The sequence below is a fragment of the Heptranchias perlo genome, chromosome 10 (assembly GCF_035084215.1).
Source record: "Heptranchias perlo isolate sHepPer1 chromosome 10, sHepPer1.hap1, whole genome shotgun sequence".
NCBI classification, from domain to species: Eukaryota; Metazoa; Chordata; class Chondrichthyes; order Hexanchiformes; family Hexanchidae; genus Heptranchias; species Heptranchias perlo.
The window spans coordinates 50868043-50887711 of record NC_090334.1 but is presented as its reverse complement, the minus strand read 5'-3'; the positions used below and the strand labels follow the sequence as shown (position 1 = coordinate 50887711).

General features: G+C 44.0%; 1 protein-coding gene across 3 annotated transcripts in view; it reads left to right on the top strand.

Moving 5' to 3' along the window:
• Nucleotides 1-19669, top strand: part of aspg (asparaginase homolog (S. cerevisiae)) — a 102538-nt gene that overhangs the window by 32109 nt on the left and 50760 nt on the right. For all 3 annotated transcript variants that reach the window (XM_067991719.1, XM_067991718.1, XM_067991717.1), the window contains exons 6-8: nucleotides 242-368; nucleotides 14023-14135; nucleotides 15906-16091. In XM_067991719.1, the coding sequence (XP_067847820.1) occupies nucleotides 242-368; nucleotides 14023-14135; nucleotides 15906-16091 (426 nt within the window). The remainder of the gene's footprint in view (nucleotides 1-241; nucleotides 369-14022; nucleotides 14136-15905; nucleotides 16092-19669) is intronic.

Genomic DNA, 19669 nt, shown 5'->3' with positions numbered 1-19669 from the left:
ACCAGCGGGGGTTGCGCGCGCAGCCCCGCACGTCAGCGCGGTACCCGGAAGTGGCCGGGATTTCGTCGCGATCCGGTCATGTGACCGGATATCGGGATTTTCGGGGCCACCCCGCTGGGAACCCGCCGGAAACGCGATCGCAAAATCGAGCCCCAGATGTCTGATCTTGTTTGATATGGTAATGGAGTAGCCTATTTGTTACCTTTTATTGGCTTTGCTGACTTCTTGTTTCATTATTTAGGTTAGTCTATATTTTCAACACAAATTATACAGAGGAAATCGGGTGACAAAAATAGATGCTGGCAGTTTTACTGCATTTTCTTCACCTAACATGCATCCACTTGTCAATGCTGAAGTGGAAATTAAAGGTAAGTTATAGTTTGATTGTTTTCCAATTTTGAGTACTTCGTTCCTTGCAGCAAGACCACCTTGCTCTTATACTCCAACCCCCTTGCAATAAAGGCTAAAGTACCATTTGCCTTCCTAATTGCTTACTGCACCTGCATTTTAACTTTCTATGATTCGTGTACAAGGATAACCAAATCCCTTTACCAATATTTCTTAGTCTCTCATCTTTTAAAAAAATATTTTGCTTTTCTATTCTTAATACCAAAGTGGATAATTTCACATTTCTCCACATTATACTCCATTTGCCATCTTCTCGCCCACTCACTTAACCTATCTATATCCCTTTGCAGACTCTGTGTCCTCCTCACAGCTTACTTTCCCACCTAGCTTTGTATCATCAGCAAACTTGGATACATTACACTTGGTCACCTCATCTAAGTCATTGATATATATTGTAAACAGCTGGCACTTCACTAGTTACAACCAACCAACCCGAAAATGACTCGTTTATTCCTACTCTCTGTTTTCTGTCCGTTAACCAATCTCAATCCATGCTAATATATTACCCCCACTATGAACTATTCTAACAATTGAAAAAAATAGCTGGCAGCTTTCCTGACTGCTGCCTTCTGAGAAGGATTTGTTGAATGATTTTTTTTGTAGCATGGGCTGCTGAGCTGCTGCCAATTTCAAAATTTTTGAACCAATTACTTCTGTTGTGGCTTTACTGAGATCCAGAACTTGAGTCCAAGATTTGATGTATTGGGCCCGATATTAGGAGGGAGGCGGGTTGCCAGCGGGGGGTCGACTGGGCACGTGGGTAACCTGCCCAGTAAAATTGGTGGGTTCCCCACGCAATTGCAAGTAAATTGAAGCCACTTACCTTGGCTTTCGGGTTTCCCGCTGGAAAGCTGCGCAGCGAGTGGACTGCGCACCCGCATCATAGGCTGTCAGCTGGAGGAGCCCTGTTTAAAGGGGCAATCCTCCACTGACTGATGCTGCAGAAAGGAGCCAAAATTACAGCATGGAGCAGCCCAGAGGGAAGGCTGCTCCCAGGTTTAATGATGCCTCACTCCAGGTCCTACTGGATGAGGTGAGGAGGAGGGGGAGGACTGAGATCTTCTCTCTGGCGGATGGGAGGAAGTGGCCTGCCTCTGCCACCACAAAGGCCTGGCTCGAGGTGGCAGAGGAGGTCACCAACACCACCAACATATCATGCACCTGCATACAGTGCAGGAGGCGCTTCAATGACCTAAGTAGGTCAGCCGAAGTGAGTATACTTACTCATTCCCCTACACTCCGTCTGCCACATCACCGCCCCCACCCCACATCTCCTTCTGCACTGCCAACACAACTCTATCACATCAGCCCTCACACCCACTCAAAGCTCATTCTTATCTTACCTGCACTTACCTCACCAGTACTCATCCCACCACTATCACTCAACCCAATCCTCATACAATCTCATGGCTCTGTCTCATACTCACCCTCTGATGCACCTCTTTCACGGTCAGCCTCTCCCAACCTGCCACTACCTGTGCAGCAGCCACAGGGCATGCATCACATATGTGTAGTAGGAAGCATAAGGCAAATATGTCATGAGCATGAAGGGGATGCACAAAGGTGTTTGAGGGTTTGTCACAGTTTTTACTTATATTTGATTTCTGATCAACTCACATTACATATTATATTGTCACCACTACTGCCACGTCTTGGCCATTCTTGACTGGCTTATGCAATAATGCCCTTTCATGAGGTTCTCCATGAACACCCTTGATGTCACCCTACAGTGGGTGTATGTGTAGTTGCATGACTACTTTGTGCAGGTGCCTGTTGCACAGCACTGTGTTTTGTAGCTCCACGTGGCGGAGGTGGATGACATGCCTGGCGAGGTTGGTGATGTTGCTCGTCCTCCAATGGAGTGATGAATGCAGCAATGGCACCCCTCGCCCCCCTCCCATCCTGACGGTGTGAGTGTGAGGGGGTTCACAAAATAGGTAAATGTGTTTGGACAGCAGAGTTCAGGGTATGATTTGGAGTGTGGAGACAACGGTGTGGCAGGCAAAACTTTGTCTGAGGTGACAGTGTCCTGCTGCAATGAATGAGGGTTTACCCCGCACCTGTTAAATGGACCTTTGCAGCTGCCACTGGCTGCTGGCTGCAACACGTCTGTTTAAACAGGGAGTGTTTCCCCCAGCTTGGGAAACATGCTCTGGGTAGTCCAAAATCCGAATCCTCCTAAAATCTCCAACTAATGAGGTCTGTAAACGACCTCAAGTACCCAGATAATGATCTTAAGTGGGATCCCGCCGGCTTTGATTGCCGGTGGGAGTCCTGCGTGCGGGGGCTGCACGCGCACCGATTTACATGATTGGGGAACCCGGAAGTGGGCGAGTTGGAGCCAGACTCCGGACCCGCTCCGGGAATCCCCAATTTTAGGAGCTCCCCCGCCACGCTTGGCCATCCGAAAATTGACCCCATTTTGTCTATGTGGACAGATTCATGAAACTGGCCCACTTATAATGGATGGCCTCAGTGGGACACTAAAAGTTGTTAGGTTTTTTTTGCTTTTTTTCTCTGTGCTGTCAATGTTCACGTCGTCAAACAGCGCAGCATCCGACAGCAGACCGAGCACAGGCCTGCAATGGTCTGGTTTAAATTGGCCAGATTCAGTCTGGAAGTCAGTCAGTATCTTTTTACCAACAAGAATATAAAATATTAATGTGTGATATATTATGCATTAAAAGTAATACACTGAAAGTATCTGGCCCTTCTGGGAAATGAGGAGAGAAGAATTCTGATGAATCTCTGAACAAGGTGGGGAAATTTTTTAAATAGGATGTGATTGTCAGTTGTGAAAAATAAAGGAGCTGTGAGTTTTTAGTCACATTGTCCTTTAGATAGCTTCCTGGGCGCGCACATTCTGCTCACTTGCGCTGACAGGCAAACTCTGCTGACTTGTACTTACCAGTTGGCATCAGGCAGGACTTCTGTGTTTTTTTTAGCATGGTTTGGGGCTGTGGAGATGTATAAAGTCCCTATGCCACAGATATGTCTATTGATCCACAAAGACCTAATGAAAAGAGTTGTCCAAAGCAGAACTGCAGTGCTTCTTCATTAAAAGGCAAGAAAATCGGAAGATTGGCATATCCCCTAGTGTCTAGTAACATAAGAGGGTTTTTGCAAAAGTCAGGGAGCACTGTATTTTGGATTGGTGAAAGTTATAAAGGGACCTTAAAAACAAAAAACAAAGAAAAATTGTGATGGGAAAATAAAAAGAGATCTGCAACTCTCTGTTCCTTCATCTAAGTCATTGAATGAATGACCTTGCATTTATATGGCACCTTTCACGATCTCAGGACTACGCGAAGTACTTTACAGCCAATGAAGTACTTTTTGAAGTGTAGCCACAGTTGTATGTAGGAAGCATTAATATATATGGTGAATAGCTGAGGCCGCAGTCCAGATCCCTGGGGAACACCACTTGCCACATCCCGTTAATCAGAGAACGAACCCTTTATCCCTACCTTCTGTCTCCTATTTCCGAAACAGTTACTGACCCATGTCACAAGATTACCTCCAATACCACGCGCTCTCATTTGTGCTAATAATCCCTTGTGCAGAACCTTATCAAATACCTTCTAGAAGAACATATGGACAACATCCAGACACACTCCTACCCATCACGCTAGTGACCTCCTCAAAAAGTTAAATTAGATTAGTTAGACATGACCTACCCTTCACAAATCCATGCTGACTCTCTGATCAGCTGATACTTGCCCAAGTGCTAGCCGGTCATTTATCTCACTGTTTTTTGTGAGACCTTGCTGTGTGCAAATTGGCTGCTGCATTTCCCTGTATTACAACAGTGACTACACGTCAAAATTACTTCATTGGCTGTGAAGTGCTTTGAGATGTCCTGAGATTGAGAAAGGCACTTTATAAGTGCAAATTCTTTTTAATGCAGAAATGTTGCGGCAGTGCTCAAACACATTTTTTTTGATTGGTTTCACATTCATGCAAGTTATGGCTGCTGATGCAATCTTTCCAAAGTGATATAAAAACAAGATACAAAATATGATGGTTTTGATTTAGATTGTTGTGGGATTTGCAAAAAAACTGATCTTCCGTTTTCTGTGAGAAATGTTGCCATTTTGAAGCGACTGGAAATATTGTTAGGAAAATACTTTTATACCATTGTTATGGACGCTGGAACTGTACGATACCATTTTTAAAAACAGAACTACTTTCCTGTTGCTTAAAATTGTACATGCTAAGTAATAAGCCTCAAGCCTGTTGTGTTTCTCCATCAAATCCCTAAAGGAAATTCTCTAGAAAAAGGGAAGTAACTGAAACTACCAAAAAAAAACCCTGTCCACTTGATACTTTTTCTGCAGTTTCCTGCTTACCTTCATTTCGCAGACAGCCCCTTCTTGTGGTTGCTGATCTCCTTTACAGCTTACAGCTGCATCAGCGAACTTTCACTGCAATTCACCAGGCTCTTTTGAAGGCTATTGCTTCATTCTCTGGGCCACCACACTTCTCCCCATGAGTTTGTTTTCAATTTATACACTTGAGCCAAGTGACAGTGTTCAGTTGCTTCATGTGCTATGACCAGCCCCTTCCTCTGTCCAGGCAGACAATATTAATACATCAAAAAAAATGCTATTCTCCCCAACCCTCAGTATAAGTCCCCTTCTTTTCCAAGGGAGGGGTGGGGGATGTTGTTCATGCTGGGATACAGTTCCACTGATGTTTGGGGCATCTTTAGTACTTTGTACTAGTTATTCTTCTACCTAGTGACTGTTGGTAGGTCAGTGGGGTGAGGTTAGGGTAGGATGACCAATTACATCTGAACTTGTTTATTTTCTTTTGGTCTGTCTTTTTTTTTTCTCACACTTTCCAGCAGGGGTCAGTGGAGAGCTTTCAGGCACAGGAACCTTGGATGATTTTTCATGCCCCAGTCTGAGGACACTGAGGCCAATCAATGTTCCCCTACCTGGGTCCTGGCTGAGATCCGCTAACTTGGCATGCCTCTTAAGATTTTTGGAGAAAAAGAGTTTTATTTTTCTTAAGAGTGGCAGAGCTATAGTGATAGGGGACTCTATTGTAAGGGGAATAGACAGGCGTTTCTGCGGACGCAACCGAGACTCCAGGATGGTATGTTGCCTCCCTGGTGCAAGGGTCAGGGATGTCTCGGAGCGGCTGCAGGACATTCTGGAGGGGGAGGGTGAACAGCCAGTTGTCGTGGTGCATATAGGTACCAACGATATAGGTAAAAAATGGGATGAGGTCCTACAAGCTGAATTTAGGGAGTTAGGAGTTAAACTAAAGAGTAGGACCTCAAAGATAGTAATCTCAGGATTGCTACCAGTGCCACGGGCTAGTCAGAGTAGCAATGACAGGATAGCTAGGATGAATACGTGGCTTGAGAGATGGTGCAAGAGGGAGGGATTCAAATTCCTGGGCCATTGGAACCGGTTCTGGGGGAGGTGGGACCAATACAAATTGGACGGTCTGCATCTGGGCAGGACTGGAACCAATGTCCTAGGGGGAGTGTTTGCTAGTGCTGTTGGGGAGGGTTTAAACTAATGTGGCAGGGGGATAGGAACCGATGCAGGAAGTCAGTGGGAAGTAAAGTGGTGACAGAAACAAAAGGCAGTAAGGGAGAGTGTACAGAACATGACCGGACAGATGGTCTGAGAAAGCAGGGCAAAGACCAAGGGAAGTCTAGATTAAACTGCATTTATTTCAATGCAAGAAGTCTGATGGGCAAGGCAGATGAGCTCAGGGCATGGATGGGTACATGGGACTGGGATGTTATAGCTATTACTGAAACATGGCTAAGGGAGGGGCAGGACTGGCAGCTCAATGTTCCAGGGTACAGATGCTATAGGAAAGATAGAGCAGGAGGTAAGAGAGGAGGGGGAGTCGCGTTCTTGATTAGGGAGAACATCACGGCAGTAGTGAGAGGGGATATATCCGAGGGTTCTCCCACTGAGTCTATATGGGTAGAACTGAAAAATAAGAAGGGAGAGATCACTTTGATAGGATTGTACTACAGACTCCCAAATAGTCAACGGGAAATTGAGGAGCAAATATGTAAGGAGATTACAGACAGCTGCAAGAAAAATAGGGTGGTAATAGTAGGGGACTTTAACTTTCCCAACATTGACTGGGACAGCCATAGCATTAGGGGCTTGGATGGAGAGAAATTTGTTGTGTATTCAGGAGGAATTTCTCATTCAGTATGTGGATGGCCCGACTAGAGAGGGGGCAAAACTTGACCTCCTCTTGGGAAATAAGGAAGGGCAGGTGACAGAAGTGTTAGTGAGGGATCACTTTGGGACCAGTGATCATAATTCCATTAGTTTTAAGATAGCTATGGAGAATGATAGGTCTGGCCCAAAAGTTAAAATTCTAAATTGGGGAAAGGCCAGTTTTGATGGTATTAGACAGGAACTTTCAGAAGTTGATTGGGAGAGTCTGTTGGCAGGCAAAGGGACGACTGGTAAGTGGGAGGCTTTCAAAAGTGTGTTAACCAGGGTTCAGGGTAAGCACATTCCTTATAAAGTGAAGGGCAAGGCTGGTAGAAGTAGGGAACCTTGGATGACTCGGGAGATTGAGGCCCTAGTCAAAAAGAAGAAGGAGGCATATGACATGCATCGACAGCTGGGATCAAGTGGATCCCTTGAAGAGTATAGAGATTGCCAGAGTAGAGTTAAGAGAGAAATCAGGAGGGCAAAAAGGGGACATGAGATTGCTTTGGCAGATAAGGCAAAGGCGAATTCAAAGAGCTTCTACAAATACATAAAGGGCAAAAGAGTAACTAGGGAGAGAGTAGGGCCTCTTAAGGATCAACAAGGTCATCTATGTGCGGAACCACAAGAGATGGGTGAGATCCTGAATGAATATTTCACATCGGTATTTACGGTTGAGAAAGGCATGGATGTTAGGGAACTTGGGGAAATAAATAGTGATGTCTTGAGGAGTGTACATATTACAGAGAGGGAGGCGCTGGAAGTCTTAACGCGCATCAAGGTAGATAAATCTCCGGGACCTGATGAAATGTATTCCAGGACGTTATGGGAGGTTAGGGAGGAAATTGCGGGTCCCCTAGCAGAGATATTTGAATCATCGACAGCTACAGGTGAGGTGCCTGAAGATTGGAGGGTAGCAAATGTTGTGCCTTTGTTTAAGAAGGGCGGCAGGGAAAAGCCTGGGAACTACAGACCGGTGAGCCTGACATCTGTAGTGGGTAAGTTGTTAGAGGGTATTCTGAGGGACAGGATCTACAGGCATTTGGAGAGGCAGGGACTGATTAGGAACAGTTAGCATGGTTTTATGAGTGGAAAATCATGTCTCACGAATTTGATTGAGTTTTTTGAAGGGGTAACCAAGAAGATAGATGAGGGCTGTGCAGTAGACGTGGTCTACATGGACTTCAGCAAAGCCTTTGACAAGGTACCGCATGGTGGGTTGTTACATAAGGTTAAATCTCACGGGATCCAAGGTGAGGTTTCCAATTGGATACAAAATTGGCTTGACGACAGAAGACAGAGGGTGGTTGTAGAGGGTTGTTTTTCAAACTGGAGGCCTGTGACCAGCGGTGTGCCTCAGGGATCGGTGCTGGGTCCGCTGTTATTTGTTATTTATATTAATGATTTGGATGAGAATTTAGGAGGCATGGTTAGTAAGTTTGCAGATGACACCAAGATTGGTGGCATTGTGGACAGTGAAGAAGGTTATCTAGGATTGCAACGGGATCTTGATAAATTGGGCCAGTGGGCCGATGAATGGCAGATGGAGTTTAATTTAGATAAATGTGAGGTGATGCATTTTGGTAGATCGAATCGGGCCAGGACCTACTCCGTTAATGGTAGGGCGTTGGGGAGAGTTATAGAACAAAGAGATCTAGGAGTACAGGTTCATAGCTCCTTGAAAGTGGAGTCACAGGTGGATAGGGTGGTGAAGAAGGCATTCAGCATGCTTGGTTTCATTGGTCAGAACATTGAATACAGGAGTTGGGATGACTTGTTGAAGTTGTACAAGACATTAGTAAGGCCACACTTGGAATACTGTGTACAGTTCTGGTCACCCTATTATAGAAAGGATATTATTAAACTAGAAAGAGTGCAGAAAAGATTTACTAGGATGCTACCGGGACTTGATGGTTTGACTTATAGGGAGAGGTTGGATAGACTGGGACTTTTTTCCCTGGAGAGTAGGAGGTTAAGGGGTGATCTTATAGAAGTTTATAAAATAATGAGGGGCATAGATAAGGTCGATAGTCAAAATCTTTTCCCAAAGGTAGGGGAGTCTATAACGAGGGGGCATAGATTTAAGGTGAGAGGGGAGAGATCCAAAAGGATCCAGAGGGGCAATTTTTTCACTCAAAGGGTGGTGAGTGTCTGGAACGAGCTGCCAGAGGCAGTCGTGGAGGCGGGTACAATTTTGTCTTTTAAAAAGCATTTGGACAGTTACATGGGTAAGATGGGTATAGAGGAATATGGGCCAAGTGCAGGCAATTGGGACTAGCTTAGTGGTATAAACTGGGCGACATGGACATGTTGGGCGGAAGGGCCTGTTTCCATGTTGTAAATTCTATGATTCTTAACTGCGATATAAAGGAATATCACATGGGTACTACTGTGAAGCAGTAACCTATTTGTGGAACTCACAAACCCGACTAAACTTTAATAACAAACTTTGTTGCTTGTTTTTTCTAGCTATGTGGTCAAGTGCATTCATATCACTCTAGGACTTGTGTGGTTTCCTCTGTGCAAAACAAGCAATCCTTTTTATGTAGTCCACTTTTGTTACAGGGAAAATACAATGGCCAGCATAACACAAGTAACTGTATCATCTTTGTATTTTTTAACAATGGTAATAATTCACAGAGGTTGCATTTCTGCTGAGTTACTTTTTTGTACACTGGTTAGCAAATTTGTTAAATTCAAATGTGTGCTATTTTAATAAAGTTGTTAAAGTAAATGGATGAACAACTGTTAAATAATGCACAGTATTTAGATGAGCACATAACCAATGTGCTGAAAATATTGCTGAGCAGAATTTCAACCCTATATATCTCAAAGTTCGTTATGTTAAAATCTATGATATATTTCTACTAACCTGTTGTGAATGTGATGCATATGAATATATTCTGTAATTAGATGTTATTTATTTCCAAAGTAATTTGCATATTTGTGTTCAAATAAATGTGCATTTTTTGTTGTGCTGTTCAAGGGATGTTGCCATAGGGAATGGAATGTTTTTGTTAAAAATTTGGGTCTATCATAGATACCTTCTCATGTTCAGTGGCGTCATTTGCTTCCATAAGTGGTCTGAGTGCCTTACTTCTATGGGAGTTGATTCATACTGCCATATATCTACTTGCATGGTAGTGTAACCTGAGGGTAACAATAATACCCCCTCCAGATATTTGTTTCTTTCACAGGTGTACTTCTCCAATCTCTCAGAAGGATGACCAAGCAAATACTTGGTCAGATGAGGTCAGATACAAATCATTGAGTTGCTTTGATACTGTAAGATGAACAAATACAACAGTATTATGATTAGACTCACTTAATTCAATCCATACAACTTATCAACACGTAATAATACAAAGTAAAGAACACACAACGTTACCCATATCAGTGGGTTATCTTAAGTGGCATAAACAAGATAGCTTCTGACTAACCTCCAGCATTTCTAAACTCTTTGTCTCAGTGAAAGCCTCACAACAATCTCTTTCACAAAGCTGAATGCTTTCACAGCATTCCTGTTTCAAGAAGCCTTTGTTTGACTGCCTGTGTCTGTGTGTCTTTTATCTCTCACTGTTCACACCAGAAAAGGGATCAAAGACTTTCCAACACAATGGATTATGAGGTGTTTAGCGATTGCTGTGACAGTCTAACAAAATGCTTTTTATTTACAGTCTTAAGGGGAAACAACATCAACCCATCTGGTTCACTAATGTCCTTTAGGGAAGGAAACCTGCCATCCTTACCCGGTCTGACCTATACATGACTCCAGACGCACAGCAATGTGGTTGATTCCTAATTGCCCTCTGAAATGGCCCAGTAAGCCACTCAGTTGTAAAATCTCGCTTAAAAAAAGTCAGAATAAAAATAAAACCGGACGGACCACCCAGCATCGGACCACTCGACACCGGACACGACAAAGGCAAACCAAGCCCAGTCGACCCTCCAAAGTCCTCCTCACTAACATCTGGGGACTTGTGCCAAAATTGGGAGAGCTGTCCCACAGATTAGACAAGCAATAGCCTGACATAGCCATACTTTCAGAATCATACCTTTCAGCCAACGTGATGACTCTTCCATCACCATCCCTGGGTATGTCCAGTCCCACCGGCAGGACAGACTGACCAGAGGTGGCGATACAGTGATATACAGTTAGGAAGGCGTGGCCCTGGGATTCCTCAACATTGACTCTGGACCCCATGAAATCTCATGGCATCACGTCAAACATGGGCAAGGAAACCTCCTGCTGATTACCACCTACCACCCTCCCTCAGCTGATGAATCAGTCCTCCTCCATGTTGAACACCACTTGGAGGAAGCATTGAGGGCACAGAATGTACTCTGGGTGGGGCACTTCAATGTCCATCACCAAGAGTGGCTCGGTAACACCACTACTGGCCGAGTCCTGAAGGACATAGCTGCCAGACTGGGCCTGCGGCTGGTGGTGAGGGAAAAACTTACTTGACCTCGTCCTCACCAATCTCCCTGTCGCAAATGCATCTGTCCATGACAGTATTGGTGGGAGTGACCACCGCACAGTCCTCGTGGAGACGAAGTCCTGTCTTCGCACTGAGGATACCATCCAACGTGTTGTGTGGCACTACCACCGTGCTAAATGGGATAGATTCAGAACAGATCTGGGAGCTCAAAACTGGGCATCCATGAAGCGCTGTGGACCATCAGCAGCAGCAGAATTGTATTTCAGCACAATCTGTAACCTCATGGCCCGACATATTCCTCACTCTACCATGACCAACAAGCCAGGGGATCAATCCTGGTTCAACAAGGAGTGTAGAAGAGCATGCCAGGAACAGCACCAGGCGTATCTAAAAATGAGGTGCCAACCTGGTGAAGCTACAACTCAGGACTACATGCATGCTAAACAGCAGAAGCAACATGCTATAGGCAGAGATAAACAATTCCACAACCAATGGATCAGATCAAAGCTGTGCAGTCGTGAATGGTGGTGGACAATTAAACAACTAACTGGAGGAGGAGGCTCTGTAAACATCCCCATCCTCAATGATGGCGGAGTCCAGCACGTGAGTGCAAAAGACAAGGCTGAAGCATTTGCAACCATCTTCAGCCAGAAGTGCCGAGTGGATGATCCATCTTGACCTCCTCCCGATATCCCCACTATCACAGCAAGCCAGTCTTCAGCCAATTCGATTGACTCCACGTGATATCAAGAAACGGCTGAGTGCACTGGATACAGCAAAGGCTATGGGCCCCGACAACACTCCGGCTACAGTACTGAAGACTTGTGCTCCAGAACTAGCTGCGCCTCTAGCCAAGCTGTTCCAGTACAGCTACAACACTGGCATCTACCCGACAATGTGGAAAATTGCCCAGGTAAGTCCTGTCCACAAAAAGCAGGACAAATTCAATCCAGCCAATTACCGCCCCATCAGTCCACTCTCAATCATCAGCAAAGTGATGGAAGGTGTCATCGACAGTGCTATCAAGTGGCACTGACTCACCAATAATCTGCTCACCGATGCTCAGTTTGGGTTCCGCCAGGACCACTTGGCTTCAGACCTCATTACAGCCTTGGTCCAAACATGGACAAAAGAGCTGAATTCCAGAGGTGAGGTGAGAGTGACTGCTCTTGACATCAAGGCAGCATTTGACCGAGTGTGGCACCAAGTAGCCCTAGTAAAATTGAAGTCAATGGGAATCAGGGGGAAAACTCTCCAGTGGCTGGAGTCATACCGAGCACAAAGGAAGATGGTAGTGGTTGTTGGAGGCCAATCATCTCAGCCCCAGGGCATTGCTGCAGGAGTTCCTCAGGGCAGTGTCCTAGGCCCAACCATCTTCAGCTGCTTCATCAATGACCTTCCCTCCATCATAAGGTCAGAAATGAGGATGTTCGCTGATGATTGCACAGTGTTCAGTTCCATTCACAACCCCTCAAATAATGAAGCCGTCCGAGCCCGCATGCAGCAAGACCTGGACAATATCCAGGCTTGGGCTGATAAGTGGCAAGTAACATTCGTGCCAGACAAGTGCCAGGCAATGACCATCTCCAACAAGAGAGAGTCTGACCACCTCCCCTTGACATTCAATGGCATTACCATCATCGAATCCCCCACCATCAACATCCTAGGGGTCACCATTGACCAGAAACTTAACTGGACCAGCCATATAAATACTGTGGCTACAAGAGCAGGTCAGAGGCTGGGTATTCTGCAGTGAGTGACTCACCTCCTGACTCCCCAAAGCCTTTCAACCATCTACAAGGCACAAGTCAGGAGTGTGATGGAATACTCTCCACTTGCCTGGATGAGTGCAGCTCCAACAACGCTCAAGAAGCTCGACACTATCCAGGGCAAAGCATCTCGCTTGATTGGCACCCTATCCATCACCCTAAGCATTCACTCCCTTCACCACCGGCGCACAGTGGCTGCAGTGTGTACCATCCACAGGATGCATTGCAGCAACTCGCCAAGGCTTCTTCGACAGCACCTCCCAAACCCGTGACCTCTACCACCTAGAAGGACAAGAGCAGCAGGCACATGGGAACAACACCACCTGCACATTCCCCTCCAAGTCACACACCATCCCAACTTGGAAATATATCGCCGTTCCTTCATCGTCACTGGGTCAAAATCCTGGAGCACCCTTCCTAACAGCACTGTGGGATAACCTTCACCACACGGACTGCAGCGGTTCAAGAAGGCGGCTCACCACCACCTTCTCAAGGGCAATTAGGGATGGGCAGTAAATTCCGGCCTCGCCAGCGACTCCCACATCCCATAAACTAATTTTAAAAAAAACTAGCTCATGAGCATCTGAACTAACTATTGTGTCAGAGTCTCTTTTTAACTTGCCTGAATACACTTGGCTTAAAAACCAAACATGTAAAGCACAGTAACTCTTATTTCCAAATCCTTACTGTTGAAAAATGGTCAAAAAATCCAAAACATGACCGCTTTTCCATTGCACGTGTCCAGTGTCAGCATCAAGTTCTTGGTCAGGTGCAGAGAAAAGTTTCCTCTACTGTTCCCTAACAATGTGACTTAACTCCAACCTCAGAAGAGCACCCCAACTAAGCTGCTATCACATTTTCCATTTCGTACACCACCCATCCTTGTTACCCTTCTTATTGAGATGAGCAGTTTCATGCTTTGAACCTATGTTCACTAGGAATTGGATTGAAACTGTCCAAACTCATTTCACACAATATCTTTGGAACTCACAGAAGACTTTTATTCCAACAGTTAGGGCTGGACTGAAAGTTAAGTCCCAGGGCTGAAAGAACCAGCCTGCTGACCCACCCTGTTTTTTATGTAATTATATTTTTTGCAAATTGCATTTTATTTCAGTATTTCGTGTGCTTTATTCACAGAATAGAATTACTTAGTTTTGTTAAACTTCGGGTGTAGTGAAATTGTGTTTGTTTTCTATATAGTCAACTGGGACACTGTTTGGAGACCAACTACAACTAAGAAGTTTGTGGTACACACCAATATGAATCGGAATGTAGGATTGATAAGGTTATTCCCAGGAATCACTGTTGCCACGGTAACTTGCCTTTTTTAAACTAATTAGCTAACGATTTTCTAATGGTCAAAATGAAATTGAGACTGTGCAAATCAGAATGATAAAGGGGAAATGTGATGTATTAGTATTTCCCAAACGGACAATTACAAAATGTCTGGTATTGGCAATATTTTATTTTTTTTAAAATGACGCAATTATTTGAAAATAAGCAAGATTGCTCTGCACTAAAAAATGTACGAAGAAACGTGTATCCAAGTGGGATGGGTTGGGCCAAATTTCAAATTCTGGTGGTCAGAGTGCAAAATCTTAAGAATTCAGGTTAGAACCAACCCTTGAGTCGTTACCTCGTTGCACCGTTCTGAAAATAAGTCATTTATCTTATTGGTGTTTATTAATAAATATTAAAACTAATGATTATTATGTAGTTTTCTATATTATTTTTGATTACGCTAAATGAAGTTGGAAAAGTATGTTGCACAAACTTAGTTTGTATTCCCTTGAGTTTAAAAGGTTGAGGGGTGATCTAATTGAGGTCTTTGAAACGATTCAATTGGGTAAATCGTGGCTAAACTTCCTGCAATTTTCCCTCACTTCTTGCAGAGGAATTGTGGGCTGTTCTGGATATAGATTCGTACTCTGTTGCTAAATCTGATTGTTATAAAGTTATTTGATTGAATGTTAAATTGTCAAGAGACTGTTTATTAATCCCTCTCCCTTCCCAGTTCATAGTGCCACTCATGCTGATAGTTAACATTGACACTTCTTCCCTCTATCCTGTCAGTTTATGCTGGAACTCTTCTCCCCAAGTTCATATTGGAAATCTTCTTCAATCCACCTTCCTCCTTAGCTCATGCTGGCACCCTTCTTCTCAACACCCTCCTCAGTTCACGCTGGTACTCTCCTTTCCCTCCGTCCACGCTGGCGCACTTCCCATTACCCTCTCCAGTTCGTGCTGACAATTTTAATTTCCCGCCCCCCCCCCCCCCCAATTCCCTCCAATTTATGCTGGCACTCTTCTTTTCTCTTGCCCTCCCCCACTTCACACTGGTATTCTTCTGACACCTTATCCTCCCTCCGCAGTTCATGTTGACATCCTTCTCCTGCCTTCCACCATGTTCTCATTGTCGCTCATCTTTCCCTCTCCTTCCCTAGTTCACTGAGCCAACCTCCCCGATTCGACCCTCCAGTTGATTCCAATCAAATGCTGCTGTTCTTGTGGGGAATAGAAACTCTTAAGCTTGCAAAACTATTGCAAGATCAGGAATTGCCACCTGCAGTGCGAAGTAGCGTTCCACCTCTCGGAGCCGGTCAGAGCCGGTGAGCATGACCAGCCGTTTTTCGCAGAGAGGATGATTTTCTTGGATTGCATGACAAAAATGCAGTCATGCTTTTCCAATGGCTGTGTTCATGGCCCAGGATGCTGGTTTGTGGATCGCAGAGAAAAATGGATGGAATTGCAGAATGCACTGCCTTAAAAACTGGTAAAAGTCCTGGAAAGCCCTTTAATCCCATCTAATAAAAATGGAGCTTGATTTATTCAGGCACCATGAAATAATGCCCTTGCTTATGGCCCCCCATTTCCTGGTCAGATATCAACAGAAAAACATTTCTTCGACTTGGAAAAACAGCTGATGTTTTATTTCTGGTCACAGGATTCTGGAGAAAGCTTATTCCAGAACCCTAGTGCTGTCTTCTTACAACTAAACCCATGTAAAATAATCTCCAAAAGACATCTTTTTGAGTTGGTATGGATGGATTTTGTCCCTTTTTATACCTGCAGTCTCATTACAGGTAAAAGCTTTTCTGCAACCACCAATGGAAGGAATTGTGCTGGAGACGTATGGAACGGGTAATGCTCCAGATAATCGTCCAGATATGTTGGAGGAGTTTAAGAAAGCCATTGAACGTGGAGTGTTGATAATAAACTGCACTCAGTGTTTGAGAGGCTCTGTTACTCAATCATATGCAACAGGAAAGGTTAGTCACTGATCTATTTAAAGATTATGGTTGGGATTTTCTACTGCTGCGCTTTCCAGCTCAGGATTTTCCATCAATTCATTTTAATGGGTGGAACATTGTTGTCTGGGGAGCACAGAAGTGGATAATCTTCCCCATCGATCAATGAATATCATTACTTCCTCCTAAAAGAAAATTGGTTGAACTGGAAAATGGTTCTCAGATTACTGGATAAAGGAAGGATAATTCTGCAACATGGTTCTTTAAATAACTGAATGTTATTTAAACTGAATGTTATTGGGCTTTTCTCTGGGCTGCTGCATCAGTGGGAGTGAGGCGGGTGGACACTTCTGCCTACCTTTGAGATGCTCCCCCTGACTGCACTAGCTTTCTAGCCCTGGGGCCACTACCACACTGGAGATGGGCTCCCTCTGCCTCCATCGGGGAGTCATGCCTGTCTGAGAGTAGAAAAGTGCAACTGCAGTACCCAGGGGGAGTCTGCTGCTGCGTCAAAAAGAGGTGGGCCAGCATGTTACCTGCCAGTAAATTTACCATGATTTTTGCTTTCAACAATGTGCCAATTAATAATAATAAAAAAAGTAGAATTACTTCCAATTAAAGACTGGCACAAATAGAAACAAGTGGGTATGATCTTGTGGCCATTACAGAGATGTGGTTGCAAGGTGACCAAGGTTGGGAGCTAAATATATTCAGGGTTATTTAACATTTCGGAAAGATAGGAAAAAAAGTAAAGGTGATGGGGTAGCTCTATTAATAGAGGATGAAATTGGTATAATAGTGAGAAACTATCTTGGCTCAGAAGATCACGATGTCGAATCAATTTGGGTGGAGGTAAGAAATAGCAAGTGAAAGAAATCACTGCTGGGAGTAGTATATCGGCCCCCTAACATTGTAGGGCAAAGTATAAATCAGGAAATAAGGGGGGCTTGTAAAAAAGGTAATGCAGTAATCATGGGCGATTTTAACTTTCGCATAGATTGGACGAATCAAATTGGCAAAAATAGCCCTGAGGAGGAGTTCATAGAGTGTATTAGGTACTGTTTCTTAGACCAATACGTCGGGGAACCAACCAGGGAACAGGCCATTTTGGATCTGGTGATGGGTAACAAAACAGGATTAATTAATGATCTCAAAGTAAAGGATCCCTTGGGAAGCAGTGATCATAACATGATAGAATTTCACATCCAGTTTGAGAGCGAGGATCTTGTGTCTGAAACTACTGTATTAAACTTAAATAAGGGCAATTATAAAGGAATGAGGGCGGAATTGGCTAAAGTGGACTGGGTAAACAGATTAGATGGTATGATGGTGGATAAGCAGTGGCAAACATTGAAAAAGATATTTTATGACTCGCAACAAAAATATATCCCTGTGAAGAGGAAAGACTCCACAAAAAGGGTGAACCAACCATGGCTAACTAAGGAAGTCAAGGATGGTATCAGGCTAAAAGAAAAAGCATACAACATGACAAAGCCTGAAGATTGGGAAAACTTTAAAAACAGCAAAGGATGACTAAAAGAATAATAGAGGGAGAAAATAAATTATGAGAGTAAACTAGCAAGAAATATAAAAACGGACAGTAAAAATTTCTACAAGTATATAAAAAGGAAGAGGGTAGCTAAAGTAAACATTGGTCCCTTAGAGGATGAGACTGGGGAAATAATAATGGAAAACAAGGAAATGGCAGAAGAATTAAACAGATATTTTGTATCTGTCTTCACAGTAGAGGACACTAATAACATATCAATAATAGTAGAAAATCAAGGGGCAAAGGGGAGAGAAGAACTAAAAACAATCACTATCACTAGAGAAAAAGTACTAGGTAAACTAATGGGTCTAAAGGCTGACAAATCCCTTGGACCTGATGGCTTGCACCCGAGGGTGTTAAAGGAAATGGCTACAGAGATAGTGGATGCATTGGTTGTAATCTTCCAGAATTCACTAGATTCTGGAAAGGTCCAAGCGGATTGGAAACCGCAAACGTAACACCCTTATTCAAGAAGGGAGTGAGATAGAGAGCAGGTAACTATAGACCAGTTAGCCTAACGTCTGTCATTGGGAAAATGCTAGAATCCATTATTAAGGAAGTAGTAGCAGGACATTGGGTGACTCATAATACAATCAAGGAGAGTCAACATGGTTTTATGAAGGGGAAATCATGTCTGACAAATTTATTAGAGTTCTTTGAGGAAGTAACGGGCAAGGTGGATAAAGGGGAATCAATGGATGCGGTATATTTAGATTTCCAAAAGGCATTCGATAAGGTGCCACATAAGATAACTGCAAAAGATAAGAGCTCATGGTGTTGGGGGTAATATATTGGCATGGATAGAGGATTGGCTGACTAACAGAAAACAAAGAGTCGGGATAAAAGGGTCATTTTCAAAATGGCAATCTGTAACTAGTGAGGTGCCGCAGGGATCAGTGCTGGGGCCTCAACTATTTACAATATATATCAATGACTTGGATGAAGGAACAGAATGTCTTGTGGCCACATTTGCTGATGATACAAAGATAGGTGGAAAAGCAAGTTGCGATGAGGACAGAAAGTGTCTGCAAAGGGATATTGACAGGTTAAGTGAATGAGCAAAAATTTGGCAGATGGAATATAATGTGGTAAAATGTGAAGTCATCCACTTTGGGAGGAAAAATCAAAAAGCATAATATTATTTGAATGGAGAAATACTACAAAATGCTGTGGTACAGAGGGATCTGGGTGTCCTCGTACGTGAAACACAAGAAGTCAACATACAGGTGCAGCAGGTAATCCGAAAGGCAAACAGAATATTGGCCTTTATATCTAGGGGAATGGAGTATAAAAGCAGGGAAGTCATGCTCCAACTGTACAGGGTGCTGGTGAGACCACACCTGGAGTACTGCGTACAGTCCTGGTGCCCTTATTTAAGGAAGGGCATACTTGCATTGGAAGCAGTTCAAAGATGGTTCACTAGGTTGATTTCGGGTATAGAAAGGTTGTCTTATGAGGAAAGATTGAACAGGTTGGATCTATACTCATTGGAGTTTAGAAGAATGAGAGGAGATCTTATTGAAACATACAAGATTCTGAGGGGACTTGATAGGGTAGATGCTGAGAGGATGTTACTAAAACTAGGGGGCAGAGTCTCAGAATAAGGGGTCGCCCGTTTAAGGCGGAAGTGAAGAGGAATTTCTTCTCCCAGTGGGTCATGAATCTTTGGAATTCTTTATTCCAAAAAGCTGTGGAGGCTGAGTCATTGAATACATCCAAGGCTGAGTTAGACAAATTTTTGATCAGCAAGGGAGTCAAAGGGTATGGGGAAAGGGAGGGAAAGTGGAGTTGAGGTAAAAATCAGATCAGCCATGATCTCATTAAATGGCAGAGCAGGCTCGAGGGACCGAATGGCCTACTCCTGCTCCTATCTCTTATGGTCTAATGGTAAGAATGCTTCTGCTGCTCTGCCAGCACAACCATTTAAAAGGTGGCTGGGCTGAACACACTGCACTTCAGTGTTCCTGTTCCTGTTTTACCAGCAGTTTGATGACAGATGCGCAAGGCTCACCATTGAATCTAGCACTGCAGCTGACTTCAGGAGCGGAAG